An 18626-nucleotide genomic window follows, 5' to 3' on the forward strand; every position below is an offset into this window, starting at 1 on the left:
GACAATTTTCATCCTACAGAAATCCACGTTGACCAACGAAAGTCCCATTCCCTTTTTAATGGCTTTGAAAGTGTTTCCCTCAATCCATTTATCTCCTTTTGCTACTCGCACACTTCATTATTTGACCGAATCGTAACCTTTCGAAACTCGAATCGACTTAACTGAGTAATATCCGGAAACAACGTAAACATGATCTGTGGAATTCCTAACTGCCGTTTACTTTCCATGGAACATGATGCGTGTGATAGTATGCTAAAGAAGTTATACCAGAGGTAGTCGAAAACGTATGTTGGAACGTGTGGTCTCTTGTAGAGATCGAAACCAATTATACAACGTGTACGTTACAAATGTTTAGAAGAGATCATATTTAACAGCAACAATTAATTCGGAAGGACATATTTTGTCACTAAATACTGAATTTGAATGATTTTATTTATATATGAATATTCATTATTGGACCTTTCGTGTTCGTTGTACTATATATGTGCTCTTGTACCGTAGTTCTGAATATAGTACAACAGCATATGTCTTTTAGCACATAGGGCTAGCCAGCATTGGTAGTACAGCCTACACTACACTTCGTGGTGTGGAGTACACGGAATCAGCGAGTGGATATGTTTCTGGACGAGCTCACTGTGAATTAGTCGATATCCATTGCCTTACCTGCCCGGAAATGGCAGGGGGTGAAGGCCCCGACATACGCATATTGGAAAGCTTTTGTATTCATATTGGTAAGCCATTTAAAACTTTTCAAGCTTCTCGGCCGGTATGAGGTAAAAAATGTTAAGGTACGATCAACCGGTAGCATGTAGCTTAAGTTAGGCTTACTGTAAGTTACTGTCTGCAATTCTGGGCAGCCTAGACTAATCTTTTATAAGTGAGGTCTACACTAGACTACGGTGTGGTTAGGTCAAGGTTAACATGTTGCAATTACAAACATTGTGTTGTGAAGAATGACTTATATTCATACAGTTGAGCTAACCTTTGCCTGGTACAGTGGTAGCAGATCATACTGGAAATACCATTTAGCCTAGGCTAGGACTAGGCCTAGGCCCTAGGGCCTAACTTAACTTATAATTATGCTTAGGCTAGGTTGATAATCATTGTCGCCAATAAAGATCAATTATAGCCAACCATGGTAGTTGGTACTTCTACATGGGCACAAGTCTATTTTTAGACACAAGAAGCTGTGGATATAGTGGTAGACCTATATCTCATCCTCTTGCCACTTCCATTCATAGCCTAGGCTATATCGTATGCCATAGTATAGTACTACTAGTAGTAGCCCTCTAATTCCACTAGTCTAACTTGAGCCTAATTGTTTTAGTTTCATAGGTTGCACACACAGTAAAGCTATGTGTCCTTGACAAATGAAACAATTAATCAGTATCCTAAGTCTTAGGACACAGCTTAGTGCAGGGTTATTGTGGAAATTGGATGATCCTGCTCATGAATTTGAAACATTTTCAATGGAAGAAGAGGTCGTAGTAGACTTGTGATGTATTATTTTTTAAAACATAATGTAAAAAATATGTGTGCAGAGTGTTCTTTTTCTATTCCACTTTTGGAAATCCCAAAGGCATTGAAAAAGAACTTCTGCACCCCTCCTCCTTTCCTTTATCAGCAGTGGATGAATGCTTTGTGCATTAGGTATGAGGTCCAGGGGCTCACTAAGAGCCCTTCGTTTGGGTCCATTTGAGAGCCAACCCATTTTAGTGAAATGAAGGAACCAGAGACTGCTTCAAATGGTGAACATAAATACCCATTTTTACATACAAAGAATCAAGTTTTGACGATAATAGTTTGTAAACACTATGTGCATGTGGTCCTGAGCCGCCTTAGGGTCTTGGGCTGCCTCAGGGTCCTGGGCTGCCTCAGGGTCCTGGGCTGTCTCAGGCCCCTGGCAGCCAATGCCTTTTAGATCAATTTAGGGGCGACAGGCTGCTTTAACCTTTAAGTGGTACAAATCCTTACCTGATTTTACATAACATACTTGTAAAGTATTAACAATTAGTAAACTTACAGACACAAACCATGCATACTTTCTGATTTAAACTTTTTGGTCTGTGAGAGACCTCCTCTGCTTATTGTAGTTGGCCAGAAATGGGTTTAAATGAGAAACTTAAATATGAGGTTTTGATGTGCTTGGGGACACTATAAAGGGCTATGTTGAGGTACTCGGGTGTATATCCATGGATTTTCAAATTGATGAGTGTTCCAACTTGTGATAATGTTGCAATCGTCAATTAAATGTACAGTAGATATTCTTGAAATTATTGGAGTAGCTCTGTCAAGGAAATATTTTTATGCATATCGGTCCTCCCTTCCACCTCTCCCAGGAGTCCTCCCGCACACCCACAGGAGGTACTGTACATGAACTCCAAGTTCAGAACTCATGTTCTACTGCTATTTTTTTTGCATTCTTAAGAAGTTCATTTTTCTGAATAATCTGCAACATTTGTCAAAGTCACATTTAGTATACAAGTTGCCAACAAAACATGGCAAAGCTTTAATTTATGTCATTATATTCATCATATGCCAGTAGTTTCCGCCTTGAAATGGAACTAAATGTTGTAACGGATATTTTTGGTCTAATTCTGAATCTTGACATATATAGTAACATAGTTCTGCAACATCCAGAGGATACCTAGATTCTCAGTTTGTAATGAGCTGCTTAGATTGCATTTTGGAATTTGTTCAGTTTTAATCTCAGTTTTCTGTAAGATATTAACAAAGACATCAATGAAGGAGTAGCAGAATCGTCTAGTATAAATCTGAAATGTTTTTAATGCGGATGTTTCATAGAAGGGAGTTGAGGGCTGGGGGAAGAGGGAGAGGGATTAGCCTGGAGCCCAATTAGATGGCCTGGGAAAATGGGCCTGAGGACATATATGGGATAAAACAATTATCAGTTTAAAGGAAAATACGGAGTGCAAAAAGGGGCTCATTCCCCCTGGGTGTCGCTGGCTTGGGATCTTTTTGGGATGCTGCATAGTTTAGTTGATGATTGATTTCTGGTACATGTTTTTTTTTAATAGCCTAATTGCTTGTCAAGTCTTGAAAAAGTTGTCATTCTAATGAAACCAAATGTTGGGAATTATCCTTAATTTGCAATTATTGGAGATATATGTGAATGTAGGTGAATGTCTACCTGTAGGTGTGAAGTTTCTTGTTATATCAGTAAAACCTGTGAGTCGTTTGGTAGCCTATTGTATGTAAATTATATCTGACAAAGCACTGAATTATTTTAATGGTTAGGTTGTGCAACAATTTATCAGATGCATTGCAAAGTTTGTTTATTTTTATATCGTGAAAGTAGTTACCATGTACCCAATAAATTTGCTAGATCTATCAATGTTGTGTAATTAAACATTTAGCAAGTTGGCCTTCTTTTTGCAGCATTTCACTATCATGTTCATTAAATGCCACGATGAGATGAGATATTGTTTCGTTCAAAATATATTTCCTTCCTTTTGTAATTCAAACTGGCTAATTAATGTGTGGGATGGAGACTTAATTAGCATGTTCTAATAATAGCTCTACTCCAGGTACAATGCAGGCCTGAAAATGTCAAGAGTTCAAAATCAAATTTGTGTAAATGTTAGATAAACATACAAGTGTGTGTAATAAGTATAGCTCGTACCTCATTGTTTCAGGAATTAGCTCAATATAGAAAGATCATTAAACCCCCCCCCCCCTAATGTAATGCCATTGTGGAATTTTATTTGAAAGTTTGTTTTGGAATTTCATCGGACAGTTTGCACATGATTTGCCTTCATATTAATTATTCAGACAAATTAAATCCACTCTCTGATTTGCTGCAGACTTTAACAGTATTTTATTGTAAATGGCATTGGTCAATTCCACCAAAAGGTCAACCTTCCTACCAACTTTCAAATTTGTCTCATATGCATAATATTAGTAACAAATCAAAGGTTAGAGTATATATTTGATGGTACAGGTAGCCACATATTATAAAAAATATTTTTTTCATATGAAAAATTGTGTATGAAGGTATGTATATCTTGTGGGCTATATTTCCGACAAAATGTGAAAATTGCATTATGGGTAATTTTACAATGCAACATGTATAGTGTTAATGGAAAAGCCATTTATATAAGTAAATATAAGTAACTAGCTCTACATTATAATCTAAAAATATAACCTTACTTGTTCGTGATATAAATGCTATCACATTTGGAAGTTATGGTCCTTTGGCTGTGTACGACCATAACCAAAATTTTGTCTTTTGTAATGTTTCAGGTAGGAAAATTGTTCTGTTTGAAATTTAAAAAAATGACCAAAGCAGACTTTTAGTGCCTAACATAAACACCCAATTTTTTTTTTTTAAATTTGAGCATTTATGCAAAAATCTTGGTTATGGACGTACAGATTTTTATGTACATCCATAATTGTACGTCCATAACCATACAGTGCACATTACTGTTATCATAACTTGCTGTATTAAAGCAGCATTTTGCGTCCTCGACTATGATATTTCTCAAGCTCACTGACTCCACTATGCCATAACGACATACATAACTAGCTTATCTATTTATATTTTACTTCAAATGGTGGCATAAAAGTCGAAAAAATTGCAACTTTCAACTTTGTTGTTCTCCAAGATATTTTCCGTTGGGAACCCAATAAACCTCGCCCATAATATGAATATTTAAACATTACGAACGTCATTGACAGATACGTAATACAACACCACGCTTGATTTGTGTACAGTCTATATGGCAGTTGTACCAGGGTTGTACCAGAGTTGCATAACAACTCCCAACGCAAAGTCTTGAAATCTATTTTTAGCAACGGCTCATAACTAAACCTGCATCTCTGATTGGTTGAATTCAAACTAGTGGGTTTGGGAACTAAATGCGATTTAACTTTGTATGTGGAATACTCGCCAATTAACGTTTTTGGCAGGGAAAAACTTGGCTAATATCTTAATTTGCTGTTTTGTGATTTGATGTATGTAAAAAACTCGATGGACATGTCAAAAAAGTAGAAAACGGCGACCAAACGCAAAATGCTCATGAATAAACATACTATTCACTGATTGGTGGAATTCAAACTAGTGGATTTGGAGATATGAAAACTTTGTCGAGGACACTTTTACTCATTATCGATATAAATCGTTAATTACTCGCTAATTAACGCTCTTGGCAGGGTGAAACTTGGATGGTATCTTAGTTTGCTGTTTTATGATTGATACATGTAAAAAAATCGATGCACATGTTAAAAAGGTGGAAAAAAGCGACCCAACGCAAAATGCTGCTTTAATTAGTTCCTTACAGATAATTTTTAAACAATGTAGTGTATACATTAACAGGAAATTAACTTGTAAAAATAACAAACAATGATAAAAATGCCAAAATTCATGAAAATAAACAAATGGAAAGCTTAATCGTTTGGCTATATTATAATCCCTACATTAATATAATGTATAAGTACATGTAAAATACATTATAGGCTAGGCCTAACCATCTATTGTACTGTTAGGCTTAGCAAATACAACTGTGCAATAAGGCTAAGCTTGTACATGAACTAGGTTATAATGTTTAGGGTATCCTTGGTAGGTCCTTATGTGGGCTTGAGCTAATGAGGGTGTGGAAAGGGCCTAATGGAGATGGGTTACAGGTCAGGATTTTAGCAGGGAAAATAGTTGGGACACTAAAATGTATTTTTTCTGGTGGGGCAACAAATTTCCACATCAATAGAGATACATGCAATATGTATTTTTTTTAAGTCTTTCATGAGGGCCCCTGGGGGCACCAGGATTTTTTAGGGGGAACATGCTGCCAGGCCCCATGTTACTACATGGGTTGAGACAGGTGCCTCTTGAGAAATGGACATGGGACCTACTTAGAAGCATGATATAAATGAATTCATTTTTGTGTTTGTAAGCTTAGAGTCCTGTTCATAGGTACTGAACATGCACTTGATTTGTTTTTAAGACCTCAAACTTTGCAGAGTTTTTGAAATGTATAAAGAAAGGAGAAAGAATCTGTTTCTCTGGCTACTGTATGTTTAGATCGTTACTCAGCAACAATAAATGTTGGGCAGCTGGTATTTATCATGATAATAGTACTAGGTGAGATACATGACTTGACCATATAGGTAAATGACTTGACCATATAGGTACATGACTTGACCATATAGGTACATGACTTGACCATATAAAAAGTTAAGTAAGACTCTTGGCTTGTATTACATGCCTTGTTAAAGTCTCTGAAGTGTATGTCCATAACTAAGGAACTGCCCCAGTTACAGTATGCTTGTGTTTCTGTTTCTGTACCATAGCACTCCGTTATTCTGTCTGTTCAGATTGGTAATTTTTTCAGAAATAAAGTAGCTTTTATTTATATTTTGTGATAACTGAAGAATGAATTACTGCACTGCACCAAAGTTAAGTTGTGAAAGCAATTTGTCACCCTGAAGTGTCAATAAAACGATTGATTGTTCAAGAAAAGGAAGTAAAAAAAAACAACTGAAATTTTCTTCTAAAAGAGATATTATTCTACGTGTTTTCCCTCTCCTAAACCTTCTAGAGTCTGCAAGTTTGAACTTGGGTGGAATCAAAGAATAATTCAGTTATTAATATATTCAGATTTTAAGAAGATTGTCTCAATTTGATCATTCCTAATCTTCAATAGAATTATATTTATGATGACTGTTGTTATTGTAGTTATTGTTATTATTGTGTTTGGAAAAGGCAAAAGATTGACTATAAACAAATTACTATCAAAATTTATATTTCAGTCAGAAGAAAACAAAAACGATCAAGAGTTTCCTATACGTACAGTAGGCAAATTTAGTTTGAAATCGCTGTCATTCAATGCTATTTGATTAGTAGTCTGACAGAGAAGTAAGAATATTTGTAATTTTCATTTATAATAATAAGGGAGCATTTTTCATGATCAGTATTTACTGTACATTGCCACCGTTCAAACTTTTGCTTTTATAAGTTTGTTTTTCTGTTTCTTTTTACAACATTGAAGAAAGGGTTATCATCATGATGTACAGTACAGAACTGTGAGCAGGAAGGATACATTTGTTTATGAAAGAGCTTGTACAAGAGTCTAGATACTGTATATCTAGGCGAGAAATGTGTTATGAAAGAGCTTGTATAAGAGTCTAGATGTAATATCTAGGCGAGAAATGTGTTATGAAAGAGCTTGTATAAGAGTCTAGATATAATATCTAGGCGAGAAATGTGTTATGAAAGAGCTTGTATAAGAGTCTAGATGTAATATCTAGGCGAGAAATGTGTTATGAAAGAGCTTGTATAAGAGTCTAGATGTAATATCTAGGCGAGAAATGTGTTATGAAAGAGCTTGTATAAGAGTCTAGATATAATATCTAGGTGAGAAATGTGTTATGAAAGAGCTTGTATAAGAGTCTAGATATAATATCTAGGTGAGAAATGTGTTATGAAAGAGCTTGTATAAAGAGTCTAGATATAATATCTAGGCGAGAAATGTGTTATGAAAGAGCTTGTATAAAGAGTCTAGATATAATATCTAGGGGAGAAATGAACACAGAAATATTCAGATTTTATAAAGGACAATCACCACATTGTATTGTATAGAGATCTATGTCTAGGTATTGTACGTGGGAGTCAAGGTGGGTATTGTGTACAGTAGGTACAGAGCCGCCTCAGGCCTACATTCCCTTCATAACTGTGTGCTTGGATTATCATTGTGCACCAGGTATTAGCTGTAATACACCTGGTGCCTACCTGCAGTAAATAATACAACATTCTCAATCTCTACTTAGTAGAAGTAGCCCTTTATGTCTCTATTTTAATACAGTCTGTAATTCCAAGCAACAGATGTTATTCCAGAAAGCTTTAACTTCGTAGTGAATGACTGCGTCTGTGCGTCAACAGTCAGACCAAAATATTTACGTATAAGCGTAAAAAAGAATAGTAACGTGTTTGTGCATAATTTTGCTTATGCTGTAAATACTACCCAACGTACTATACAGTGTATGGTTGTACTACAGTAGTTTTCATACAGTTTAGCCCTTGGTTTTAATAACCCTCACTCCAGTTGTAAGTTTCCAAGGTAACAAATGATTTTTCCCAACAAACTGGTCTTGATCCTGGTCAATTTTAATTTTTTTTTCCCCTTCAAACTTGTCAGTTCTGCGAATACTATCCAAAATTGACCAAAAACAAGATGAAAAAAAGTAGCTGTTATGCCATAATCTTGAACAAGTTTTGATTCCTTGCCAAAGGCAGAAGGAATCTATGCAATGGTGATGGCGTACATGTGTTTGTATGTGTAATAAATAATAACTATATTTGTATAGCGCAAATATCCAGGAATTAAACTGTTCAATGTGCTTCACAAACGAAGTATGATTGAAAAAGATGAGATTTTAGTTTCAGCTTAAAAGAGGCCATAGAGGCCCCCTATTAGAGGGACAGTATGTTCAGTGGCAGAGAGTTCCATTAGTCTGGTAGAAGTAGATGTGAGTGCCATATCGCAGAAACGGGATTTAGTTGCAGATTGGAGCAAATTGAGTAACTGACTGGATCAAATGGCTAGGACCATACAGTACATTGCAATAAGATCACCCAGGTGCCATTTTGTTGACACAGTGATATGTGAGTAGCAGCAGTTTGAAACAATACATTGCTAAATGGGAAGCCAGTGGAGTTCTTTTAGAAAGGGTTGTTATGCCATCCCCTTTCCTGTTACTGGTAATCAAACATGCAGTGCATTCTTCAGAAGGATATATCTGGGTTCCATTTCCTATGTGTTACAGTACAGTATGTAGTTTCCCCTTAGGTAGAACTGGTTTGGGATTGTTGTTGGTATTGGTCAAAGGTCATTTGTGGTCAGTAGGGGTCAAAGTCTCAAAGTATTGTTGACACAATATGTGAAGAAGTGGAAGTTGCAGGAAGTTAACTTGGTGGGTAGGTGCCTGACCTTGTCACCTGACTTGAGCCATTTTCTGCATGCCAAATTGTTGAAAAAGGGCATTAAAAACTACAAGATATGTAGAGAATGATGTGGCAAATTTTGTAATTTAAGACAGATTTAGGGTCAGGGTCAATGGTCAACTGAGTTAAAAGGTAAGACTGGCCTAAACTGTGCAAAAAAAGTGTTTCACAAACTCCTGCAAGACATCATAGGTCATTGTTCAAATACCCACATACTTTATTTAGCCATTTTCTGCATTAAAAGTCAGTATGTTGGAAAAAGTCAAGAATAATGGGACAAAATTTTAAAATAGTACTTAGGTAGTTGTTCAAGGCCGAGGTCAATGTTCAGTATAGATCCATTCCATCATAGAATAATAATAATAATAATAAATTAGATTTATAAAGCGCCTTACAATGTAAAACAAACTCAAGGCGCTGTATATAAAATCTAAATCTAATATAAATCTTAATAAAAAGCAACAAATCAATCAAACGAAAGAAGAGAAGAGATAAGATCTTCAACGCCATGGATTGTTGTCTTTGTTATTAAAGCTCATTGTATTTGGTATTATCCTTGCACTCAGTACAGTTGCCTTGTATAGCAGTGCTGTACCATCGCGGGTGATGAGTCATCATAGGTTACAGAGGAAACAATGTTCTCGATAGTGTAGTACATTTGAAAATAAAGTTATGATACACTGTGTACACACTCAGTGACCCAGATGCAGTTTGCTTGCGTTTGAATGCTCGTATAGACATGTGTGCTGCCGATGTGTGTGTGAGAGGTCTGTTACCAGCAAGTTTAAACTCTTATAGCATTTATTATAAATTCCAGTGGTGCTCAGTATTTCAAAGTAACATTGGGAAATAATTACAATTGAATACAATAAAGATATAGATATAAGATAATATAATAGACATGAAGTGGATGGGACATGTATGGATTAACTGTAGCCTATAAAATGTATCGCCCTGTCCTTAATTCATAAAAACAAGAAAAACCATAGACCTAGACCTCACTTCGACGGTGATGTGTAACCTGAGCGACAGTGTGGGCAGCAGCATCTAAAATTTACAAGCATTAACCTGAGACTAACTTACAGGTACGCCACATCCTTCAAGCATTTCTGCTGAGGTAATTTTCGCACACAGACTAGATTACATAACCCTGTAAATTTCCCGTGTAATTTCTTTACAATCCTGTACAGAGTAATTCAAAACACCAAACCACACAGGCACTGAACTGATATTCGGTGGGCTTGTCTCTGTCGTGTTAACTGGTAGGGGGTGGGAGAGGAGATAACCAATAGGTAACAAAATTACATGGGGGGGGAGGGTAACATGGGGGGACTGGACTTCCACCTTTTGGGGTAGGATGGGGAGTCAAAAAGCAGTTTGGGAGTGTGTGCTTTTGTGTGGCTGGCAATGGGACTTCATGCATCAGAAATGATGACATTACAATGCTCAAAGGCCATATAAATTACCACATTTTTGGGAACTCCATAATTTTGCCCATATTATAACATTATGAATGTGCCTGCATTGTGTGTATGTGCGTGTGTGTTTTGTAATATGTACGTTTTACCTAAAATCTATTGGCTTGGTTCCAGTACTGTTTTAACAGTTGTCTCAACTTTCTGTTCTTTTATCCGTTCAGTTTGAAAGAACTACATATGTTGTTACTATTCCGAGCTGACACTGCACCTTCGACTAATAAACAAGCATACAGTATTACTGTAATATCATACATTAGTAACCTCTTTCAGCATTATACTACAGTGTACACTTTCGTTATTAAAATATATCTAGTATTAAACCTTCCACAACTTATGTGTGCAAAGAGGTAGTAGGAGGATATTACAAAGCCATTTATGAGTACTCTGCGAGGAACATTGGTATCAGGTATATATATATATTCCATGCCTACAGTGGAATTTCGACCTTCCTTATCCTTTTCGAACCTCTGGACATACAATCAGCGTCCATAGCCTAGTGGTTAGGGTGTCCGCATATAAAGCGGGAGGCCCGGGTTCGAATCCCGGTGGAGGCTGGAAGTTTTTTCACTGTTCTGGATATTTTCAACTCATTACGTTTTCAATGTTATATACATACTCAATGTGTAATGAAGGGTAATGATATCTGACCTTGTAAGAAGGACTCAGTTAATATTACAATGGGCACGTAATATTGCATCCGAATACTAATGTTATATATGTTATCATATACTTGACACCAAATTTTGCCACTGCTATATAATATAATTCTTGGAGAGTTTTAGTCATGATGTCTGCAGTCAATATACTGTACACCCATGACGCACCTCAGCAAGTGTCGTTTCTTCTGTGGAGACTCATAATAGTAGTTAACTACTTTGGTAAAATTAGGAAGTCTGAAAATTGAATGATGTAACTTTTCCCTTTATTTGGCAATTGTGTGGTTTTGGGGGTTGTAATTGTAGGTTAATATTGCTTTGTTGTGGGAATTAGCTTAACACACTGTGTGTGCCTTTTCTTGTTTTTCTTTACAGGTTTATAAAGCTATTGTTCTTACAGCAAATTGTGGGCAGAATATATTGTATGTACTCTGCTCCTTGTTGTTGTCGTCGACGAAGTAGGAAACCATAATGGTACAATAAATTTCAAAGAATATGTGTTCTTTCAACTCAACAATTTGTCATGGGCAGACATTTTGCAGAAACAAAATTCCTCATGCACTAATGAACAGCGTTATTCAATTAATTTTCTATGGTGTAGAGGAAACATTGGTTGGAGCGGTTAGATGCCAAACAACTTTTCAAAAATTTACAAAATTTTTTTTGATTGAGTGCTGAAGCGTAAGGCTGTTAGGGCTTCCATGTAACCAAAATTAGTACAATATTGTTGGCCCATTTGTCTTCTTTGCGGATTATCATGTCTTGCAGCCGGTGTTTGGCCCGTTGGCCCACTATTGAGAATCACTCAGGGCTGCTCTTCCCATCCCTGCAGTTAATGTCACCATGCCACTCCATCTTTGAATCATTGGCAGTATCATGCAAGAGGAGTCTTTGTGTCCAGCAAAGTTTAATTTCGTGTGGCAAACTTCTGATCATTAAAATGCCCTTTTTTATGGATCATGTGTGTGTCTCTGGTGGTTTAAAGTAATTTATGTTTTCCATGGCCTTGTCTTCCCTGCAAGATCTAAGGCAAAGTATTTGTAATGTCACCAGATTGTGGCAAATTTGATTGCACAATACAGCTAAAGCTTTGAAAAGAAGAAAAAAAAAAACACCCCAAAATACAAGAAACTCTCCTACTGTAGTTCCATGTTTGTGTGGGTGGAAGTCCTTCCCGTTGGAAGCCAAAAAAATGATAGCTGTGGGCAATTTTATTCTTGGTAATGCCCCATCTTGGAACTTGGCAAGTTACTTTTCCAGTTGTACAAACAAGAAAATTATCCGAGATATTTTGACATACTGGTTTCTGGGATGAATGGGATGTTTTTTTCAAGCAGTGAAAAAAAAAAAAATAGAGAAGAAAAAAAGACAGAAAAAGAAACGGAAGCAGTTGTATTAAGGGAATTTTAAAGGCTGATGATACAGTATTTGGTTTTGTTGTGCATTAGATAGAATTGTGGACTCCCTTACAGTGTATTTGTTGGTTTTCCTGTTTTGATGGTTCTACAGTACTTTAATAGTGTAGTGTCATTTAACTCTGATGGTGCCCACCCATCTGGATCTCCAATGAGACTAGTATAACACAAAACAGCTGATTTATGGTTACATTTTGTGTTGAATTCATCTTGATCACATGGTAAAGGTATCATACCTGTTGTACACCACCCCACCCCCCTCCCCCCTTCAAACCCATACAAAACAGTTAAAGTAGTTATTAGCACAAGCTTCCACGTAGACCAGATTATGTATAATAATGAAGTATAAATACGTCTCAGAGTGCACCACGTTACGTCTACAACGTTATTTGTCCCAAACAAGTCACCATTACACTAAAGGTACTCATACCATTCCAGATTTGTGAAAAATGTTACCAAGAAATGTTCAGGATGGTACAGACCTACAGTACCTGTATACAGTACATTCCAATTCAAAAGGGGAGTCATATACCTAGTATCTCAAGTACTGTACTGGGTATTAAGTCTATATCATACATTAGTGTGTTATAATTCAATTTCATTATTACCCGAGTATCAATGTGTCTTTCTTTTCTTCTCTTCTCGTCACATCTATAGGTGAGGCAAAGAACCTTCCTTCTCAGAGAGATGTTTATGCTTCAGTCAAGCTGGATCAGGAAGAAATTTATAGAACCGCTGTGAAAGAAAAGACACAAAGGTACACTACAGATACAATTTTTTTTCTCTTCATTTTCGTCATAAAAGGTTGAGCTGGTTCTGTAAGGGTGCTGTGAAGAAATTTGCCCTGGATACATCAGTTGTCTTTGGTCATTGCTTGTTGTTCATATTCACTCATGAATACAGAGAAACAACGTAAACAATATCAAAAGCTCAACTTGAAGACCTGTAAATTTTAAATTTACTTTGCTCCTCGCTTACCTGTCTCACAACCTAAGCACTTTCGTTCTACCATGCCTAGAGTGAACTGGTAACCTTTTCAGCACTGTGCACCCCCTGTGACTGGACCCTACCTGTCAATGACCTCCCTTTTCATTCTACCACCCAAAAGTGTTTAGAGCGTATTTTTTTTTGTGGAGAATTGTTTCTATTTTGTAATTTGATATAGGAATTTGCTATTTAAAGCCAATAGATGGATGGAGAATAGATAGCGAATAGAGCCGTAGAGAATTTGTTTTATCGGTATTGCCGTACCGTGGTAAGAGATCCCTACGTGAACCACATAGCCTCTGCATTATCATATATTGCATATATATAGTATAGTTGGTATCGTCAGGATATGTATCTCCATTAATAATAAATGACGTATAAACTTTAAGGAAATGCTTCGCCTAGAAGCTCTTCAAATAACCACTTATTAATTGTTTTCTTTAATGTTGTGCAACATGCCTGCAACTTTTGTCCAAATAACCATCCAAGCACGGATCAAGTTTTGTTTTCCCCGAGTGTGGTTGGTACGAACACTTCAGTCAATGCACTCTTTCAGGTGATGGTAATGACATGATGACAATAATGTAACCTTTAAGTAGCACTTTGCCGAGGATTAAATTGGTTAAACTTTTGACCTAGTTACAATATGTTTGAGGGATATCTTGATGAGGGAAACTTATAAATAAATACATGTACAAAAAAAAAAAATCCTTTTTGCAGATTAAAGAACTTAAAACTGTTTATGTATCTAGTTAGCACTGTGTCCATTGCGAGAGATGACTGTGAATGTATGTTATGAACAATAGTGAGATTTGCAAACATTTTGGATTATAAACACAGAGTATATTGATGCTTAAACTTGCAACTGCAGTCAGCAAGTGCTGGCTTCTCCTTCCCATTCAATAGTAGTAGTACCGTAGCCTCTACCATGATCACAGAGGTTCCCTTCCCGACTTTTTGGTTCTTTACCAAAGAAATTGGACGACATTTTGACCAAACTTGAAGTGTGAAGTTATGAACAGACCACGAGCTGTTTGTTAATTGTGGAAACATTGCATGTTTCAATTTAGGTGGCTGATTTCATGATTTTTTTTATAAATCTTATTTTTGGTAGGAAATTGATTTTCAACAAATGAGATGTTTTCATCTCTTGCCCTTACTTGTCTCATCCCTTTATATGCACTCCAGTCTACCTAAAAGAGCATGATCTGAGACAATAGATAGTAAAACACAAACAAGATGAAGATGTAATTAAAGTAATTATTATATTTATTATCGGTATTGTTTCTTAATGATCATGATGCCTTCTAACAGTAAAATATGTAGCCTGTGACTTTCAAACTTGGTCGCTAAAATATGATGATCTTTGCTTGATTCTTAAAAACAGCCCTACAGTAGTATTCAAAGTGGGGGTCAAGACAACACATCACCTGCCACTGGAGGGTGGTTAAAGATCTTGAAGGTGAAAATTGGGATCACAATCACATATTAAAAGAGAAATTTCCTCCGAGCCTTCCCGATGTCTTGACAAAAAGAAGTTATGTCATAGTTATCGATTTTGATGAATTTCTCTGTCCACAGTCCGTTCTGGTCGGAAGATTTTACTTTTGATGTTCCGAGGGAATTCCACACTCTTGCCTTCTATGTGTATGAAAAAGACAGATTGAAGCGGTCGGAAAACATCCTCGGGAAAGTCCCGTTCAGGAAAGATGAACTAAAACAGTGTGAGGGGAAGGACCGGTGGTTTCCACTGGTAAATGTGGATGCTGATACTGAAGTACAGGTGAGTTGAAAAACCCTTTTTTTTTTAGTGTTATTTAATTTTACAGTGCTTTTCTCTTGCCTGCTTCCACTCAACACACAATACACTCTGCCATCTACGATAAATCTTCTTAAATGTCGGTACGCAATTTTAGCGACGACCCTCCCCGACCCAACGTGTCAGTGAAACCGTCTATATTTATACATACATCACATATTATTGATACGTTGCCAATGAACTAATACAGAACCTTAACAGAATTTCTTCAAAGAATGTTACTTAAATACAGTATCTATAGTTAGAGGGGCCTGAAGGATTCGATTCCAAGCAGGATCTTCTTCAGAGGCAAAACTGAAATGGTTAAGCAGATGAAGGAAACATTTAAAAACTAGACAGAGGATCAGACTGAGAACCCAGACAAGACAAAGGAGACAAACATCTTACGCTAGTGGCTATCAATGCTCTTTACCTGTATCACTTACTCTTATACTTGCTTCTTCACTGTATATATCACAGTTTTGTCATCTTTTATACCCGTAGGCTGTTAACCTTGTCAGTTTACCGATGAGCTCATATTTCCCCTTCCACAAGTCTATAAATTCAATGCTTCTATCCATCCAATGGTTGGTTTCTTTTTGTCAAGTCTTCTTGTCAGCTCTTTCTCTAAGAAGTTTAAAGAATGTTTACAGGGATTGAAAATGTCACACTCTCTTCAATCTACATTATTGCTTTGAGCCTTTGGCGAAAGAATTTGAATGTATTGTACATTGTAAAGATATGTACATGTTACAGCCTAAGTCGATCCAGGCAGTTGGGACCAGTCTCCACTCTGCTAAGGCACTTTACCATCTACCTGGTCTTATTGACTGGTAACATGTAAGAACTGCACCCCCCCCCCCCTCCCCTACACTCCTGGTCAACGCCCATCACCTCTTCTGAGTCTTTCCATTTCGTAAGGTAAAGAAACCTAATTCTGATACTAAGCTGATTGCCCTCAACATAAATGATCTACTCACAGGAATTATATTATAGCGTTACACCCCTTCATCCTCCCCCTCCCACTCACCCTCCACCCTTTGTACAAGATAGCCAACTTCCCCTTTCTTTTGAATCAACCATTAAGAAGTCAACCAACTTGAATCCAGTATTATTTTTTTTTACGTAACGGTCAAGACTTTGATAACATATGTTAACTTTGAAATTCACAAGTTATTGGAGTAAATTTAAGGTGTACTTTGTGAAGGACAACTTATTGCATGTCCGTCATAGGTTTAACTAGTTATCCCTTACGTAGGAACTGAATGCTTTAATATGTCTCAAAATATCAATTCTTTCTGTGGTGGATTGATTTTGCGTGTCCATGTACTAGACTGTATTTCTTGGAAGTCCAACTCCTCCAAAAAGTGATCAGTGATGCCCAAAAAAACACTGACACATTTTCTCTGTTTTGAGACAACTGACCATGTGAGCTCTCTCACAGTAATTGTCTTGAATGTACAGTAGGGTATTGGCAGGGAATAAGTTAGTGTTACAAGTTTTGTTATAGCAGTTTTGAAGTACAAAGTATGGTATCTGTGTACATAACTGCTATATACAGTATACATGATCTTTTGCATGATAGTGGTTTGCCCATATTGTACTAGCGTTTTTGCGATGGGATACTGAATAAACTATTCCCTGTGTGGTCCTTCGTAGGTTAGCAATATTTAGGCCAAATTAATTAATTTTTTTATATATATACGTACATGTAGTTGTGGGAAATCAAAATGGGGGCAGTCCGTACAAGCAAAGGGAAAAATCCTTGTAGCTCACGTGACATCCAAAACACAGCAATTGGACAGCAAACAAGAACAGGCGGCTTTTGCCTTGGAAATGGTTGGAGGGTTACCTATTTTAATCTTCATTGTTTGCTTCTTTTGTTGTGACCTTAGTCATTTCCTCTCCATTGTGCAGACTGTTTTCCTTTGTTTACATTTACCATCCCATTTACTGGTGGATCTATTGTGTAGAGCTAACTGTGCATAACAATGAGGCTGTAGAAAGGGCTGTGGAGTGAGTAGAATCCTGGAAAGCATTGGCAGACGTCATATGTAGGGGGAATGGTTGGGTATTTACTGAGAACAATCTACTTCACTCACCCTCGTACTTGTCTCCGACATAATACAATATACATATGCTCTTTCCCTTCTTCTACCTAAACTACAATATGTGGGTAACAACATTTTACCATTGTGACTCAGGAATTTCAGGTCACCAAGCACCTTCTTCTCAGTCAGTCATTTAGAAATAAGCCAAACCATATTTCCCCAAGTTTGACATACGACATTGCTTATTTATTACTTTCTGCACCCAAATGTGTGAACACACCCCACACTCTCCTTCCTCATGGTTCTGTTCTGTAAACAATGTTTCATGGCAACTATATACAGTAGCTCGCAAAGACACAGTTATATGGTTCTTCTTAATTTAACCAATCAAGTTATTGTAAATTTGTGTAGTTTGGGTACCTACAGTACTTTTAGCTGGGTTTCAAGAGTACAGGCTAAGTTTTAAGTCTTGGCTTATAGACACTATTCAGGTGGGTTTTAAGACTAGGGACTAGGTTATCTATGTTATACTCACAATTCAGCTGGGGATTAAGACTAGGGTAGGTTTGAAGACCTAGGCTTATACAACACAATTCAGCTGGCTTTAAAGACAAGCCTTACACACACAATTGAGCTGGGTATTAGATTATATGTGCATGATGCACAGATACTCAGGAGCAGACCAAAACGAGTGGTATCCTGGAGCAAATCTTAAAAAAAAAATAACCTTCCCATTACTACAGTTCCAGAGTACACTAAATCAGTACTAAATCAGTAAATTTGTGTAGAAAATCAGTACTGACTGGTACTGTATTGTAGCAGTATTGTATTTAGTATTTGCAGCATAAACTGTTGATGCTTTTCAATATGTTATTGAGTTCAAGATTATTTCTTGTACAAGACTGGCAGAACGATATATCCATGCCAGGAATTTAGTTAGTGCTATTTTTCTTTCTACTGGAACAACCACTGTGACACTAAGGTACAACATATATTGCGCAATGGAAATGTGGCCTTCCTTGAAATAGCTATTTTTCTTTCTCTTTCAGGGTAAAGTGCACGTTGAGATCAAACCAAGTGATGTTTTGGGAGAGGATGGCATCGTCAGTAAACTGAGCGTCAGGTTGGTAAATCGAGTCTTAATCTAGTGTTTCATTTTGGACTTGTAAAGGAATTATCTTTTGTGAGGCTCTTTGTTACTCAAGAACCATGTTGTAGATGAATCGCTATAATGTGATCAAGGCTTGTCATATCATTCCCAGCATTTTCATTATAAAATGCAGGA

The 18626-nt window shown here is 36.8% G+C and overlaps 1 protein-coding gene and 1 non-coding gene across 4 annotated transcripts in view; both read left to right on the forward strand.

Moving 5' to 3' along the window:
• Positions 1 to 219: 219 nt before the first annotated feature.
• Positions 220 to 18626, forward strand: part of LOC139974725 (ras GTPase-activating protein 3-like) — a 58203-nt gene continuing 39796 nt past the window's right edge. For 2 of the 3 annotated variants that reach the window (XM_071982095.1, XM_071982097.1), the window contains exons 1-4: positions 221 to 731; positions 13163 to 13262; positions 15074 to 15275; positions 18391 to 18464. In XM_071982095.1, the coding sequence (XP_071838196.1) occupies positions 674 to 731; positions 13163 to 13262; positions 15074 to 15275; positions 18391 to 18464 (434 nt within the window). In that variant the 5' untranslated portion in view covers positions 221 to 673. Of the gene's footprint in view, positions 732 to 13162; positions 13263 to 15073; positions 15276 to 18390; positions 18465 to 18626 lie in introns of all 3 variants that reach the window. The other variant, XM_071982096.1, reaches the window with a different exon arrangement.
• Positions 10917 to 10988, forward strand: Trnay-aua (transfer RNA tyrosine (anticodon AUA)). The gene has a single exon. It is a non-coding gene; the product is annotated as a tRNA-Tyr (tRNA).

Source organism: Apostichopus japonicus, chromosome 10 (assembly GCF_037975245.1).
Source record: "Apostichopus japonicus isolate 1M-3 chromosome 10, ASM3797524v1, whole genome shotgun sequence".
NCBI lineage: Eukaryota > Metazoa > Echinodermata > Holothuroidea > Aspidochirotida > Stichopodidae > Apostichopus > Apostichopus japonicus.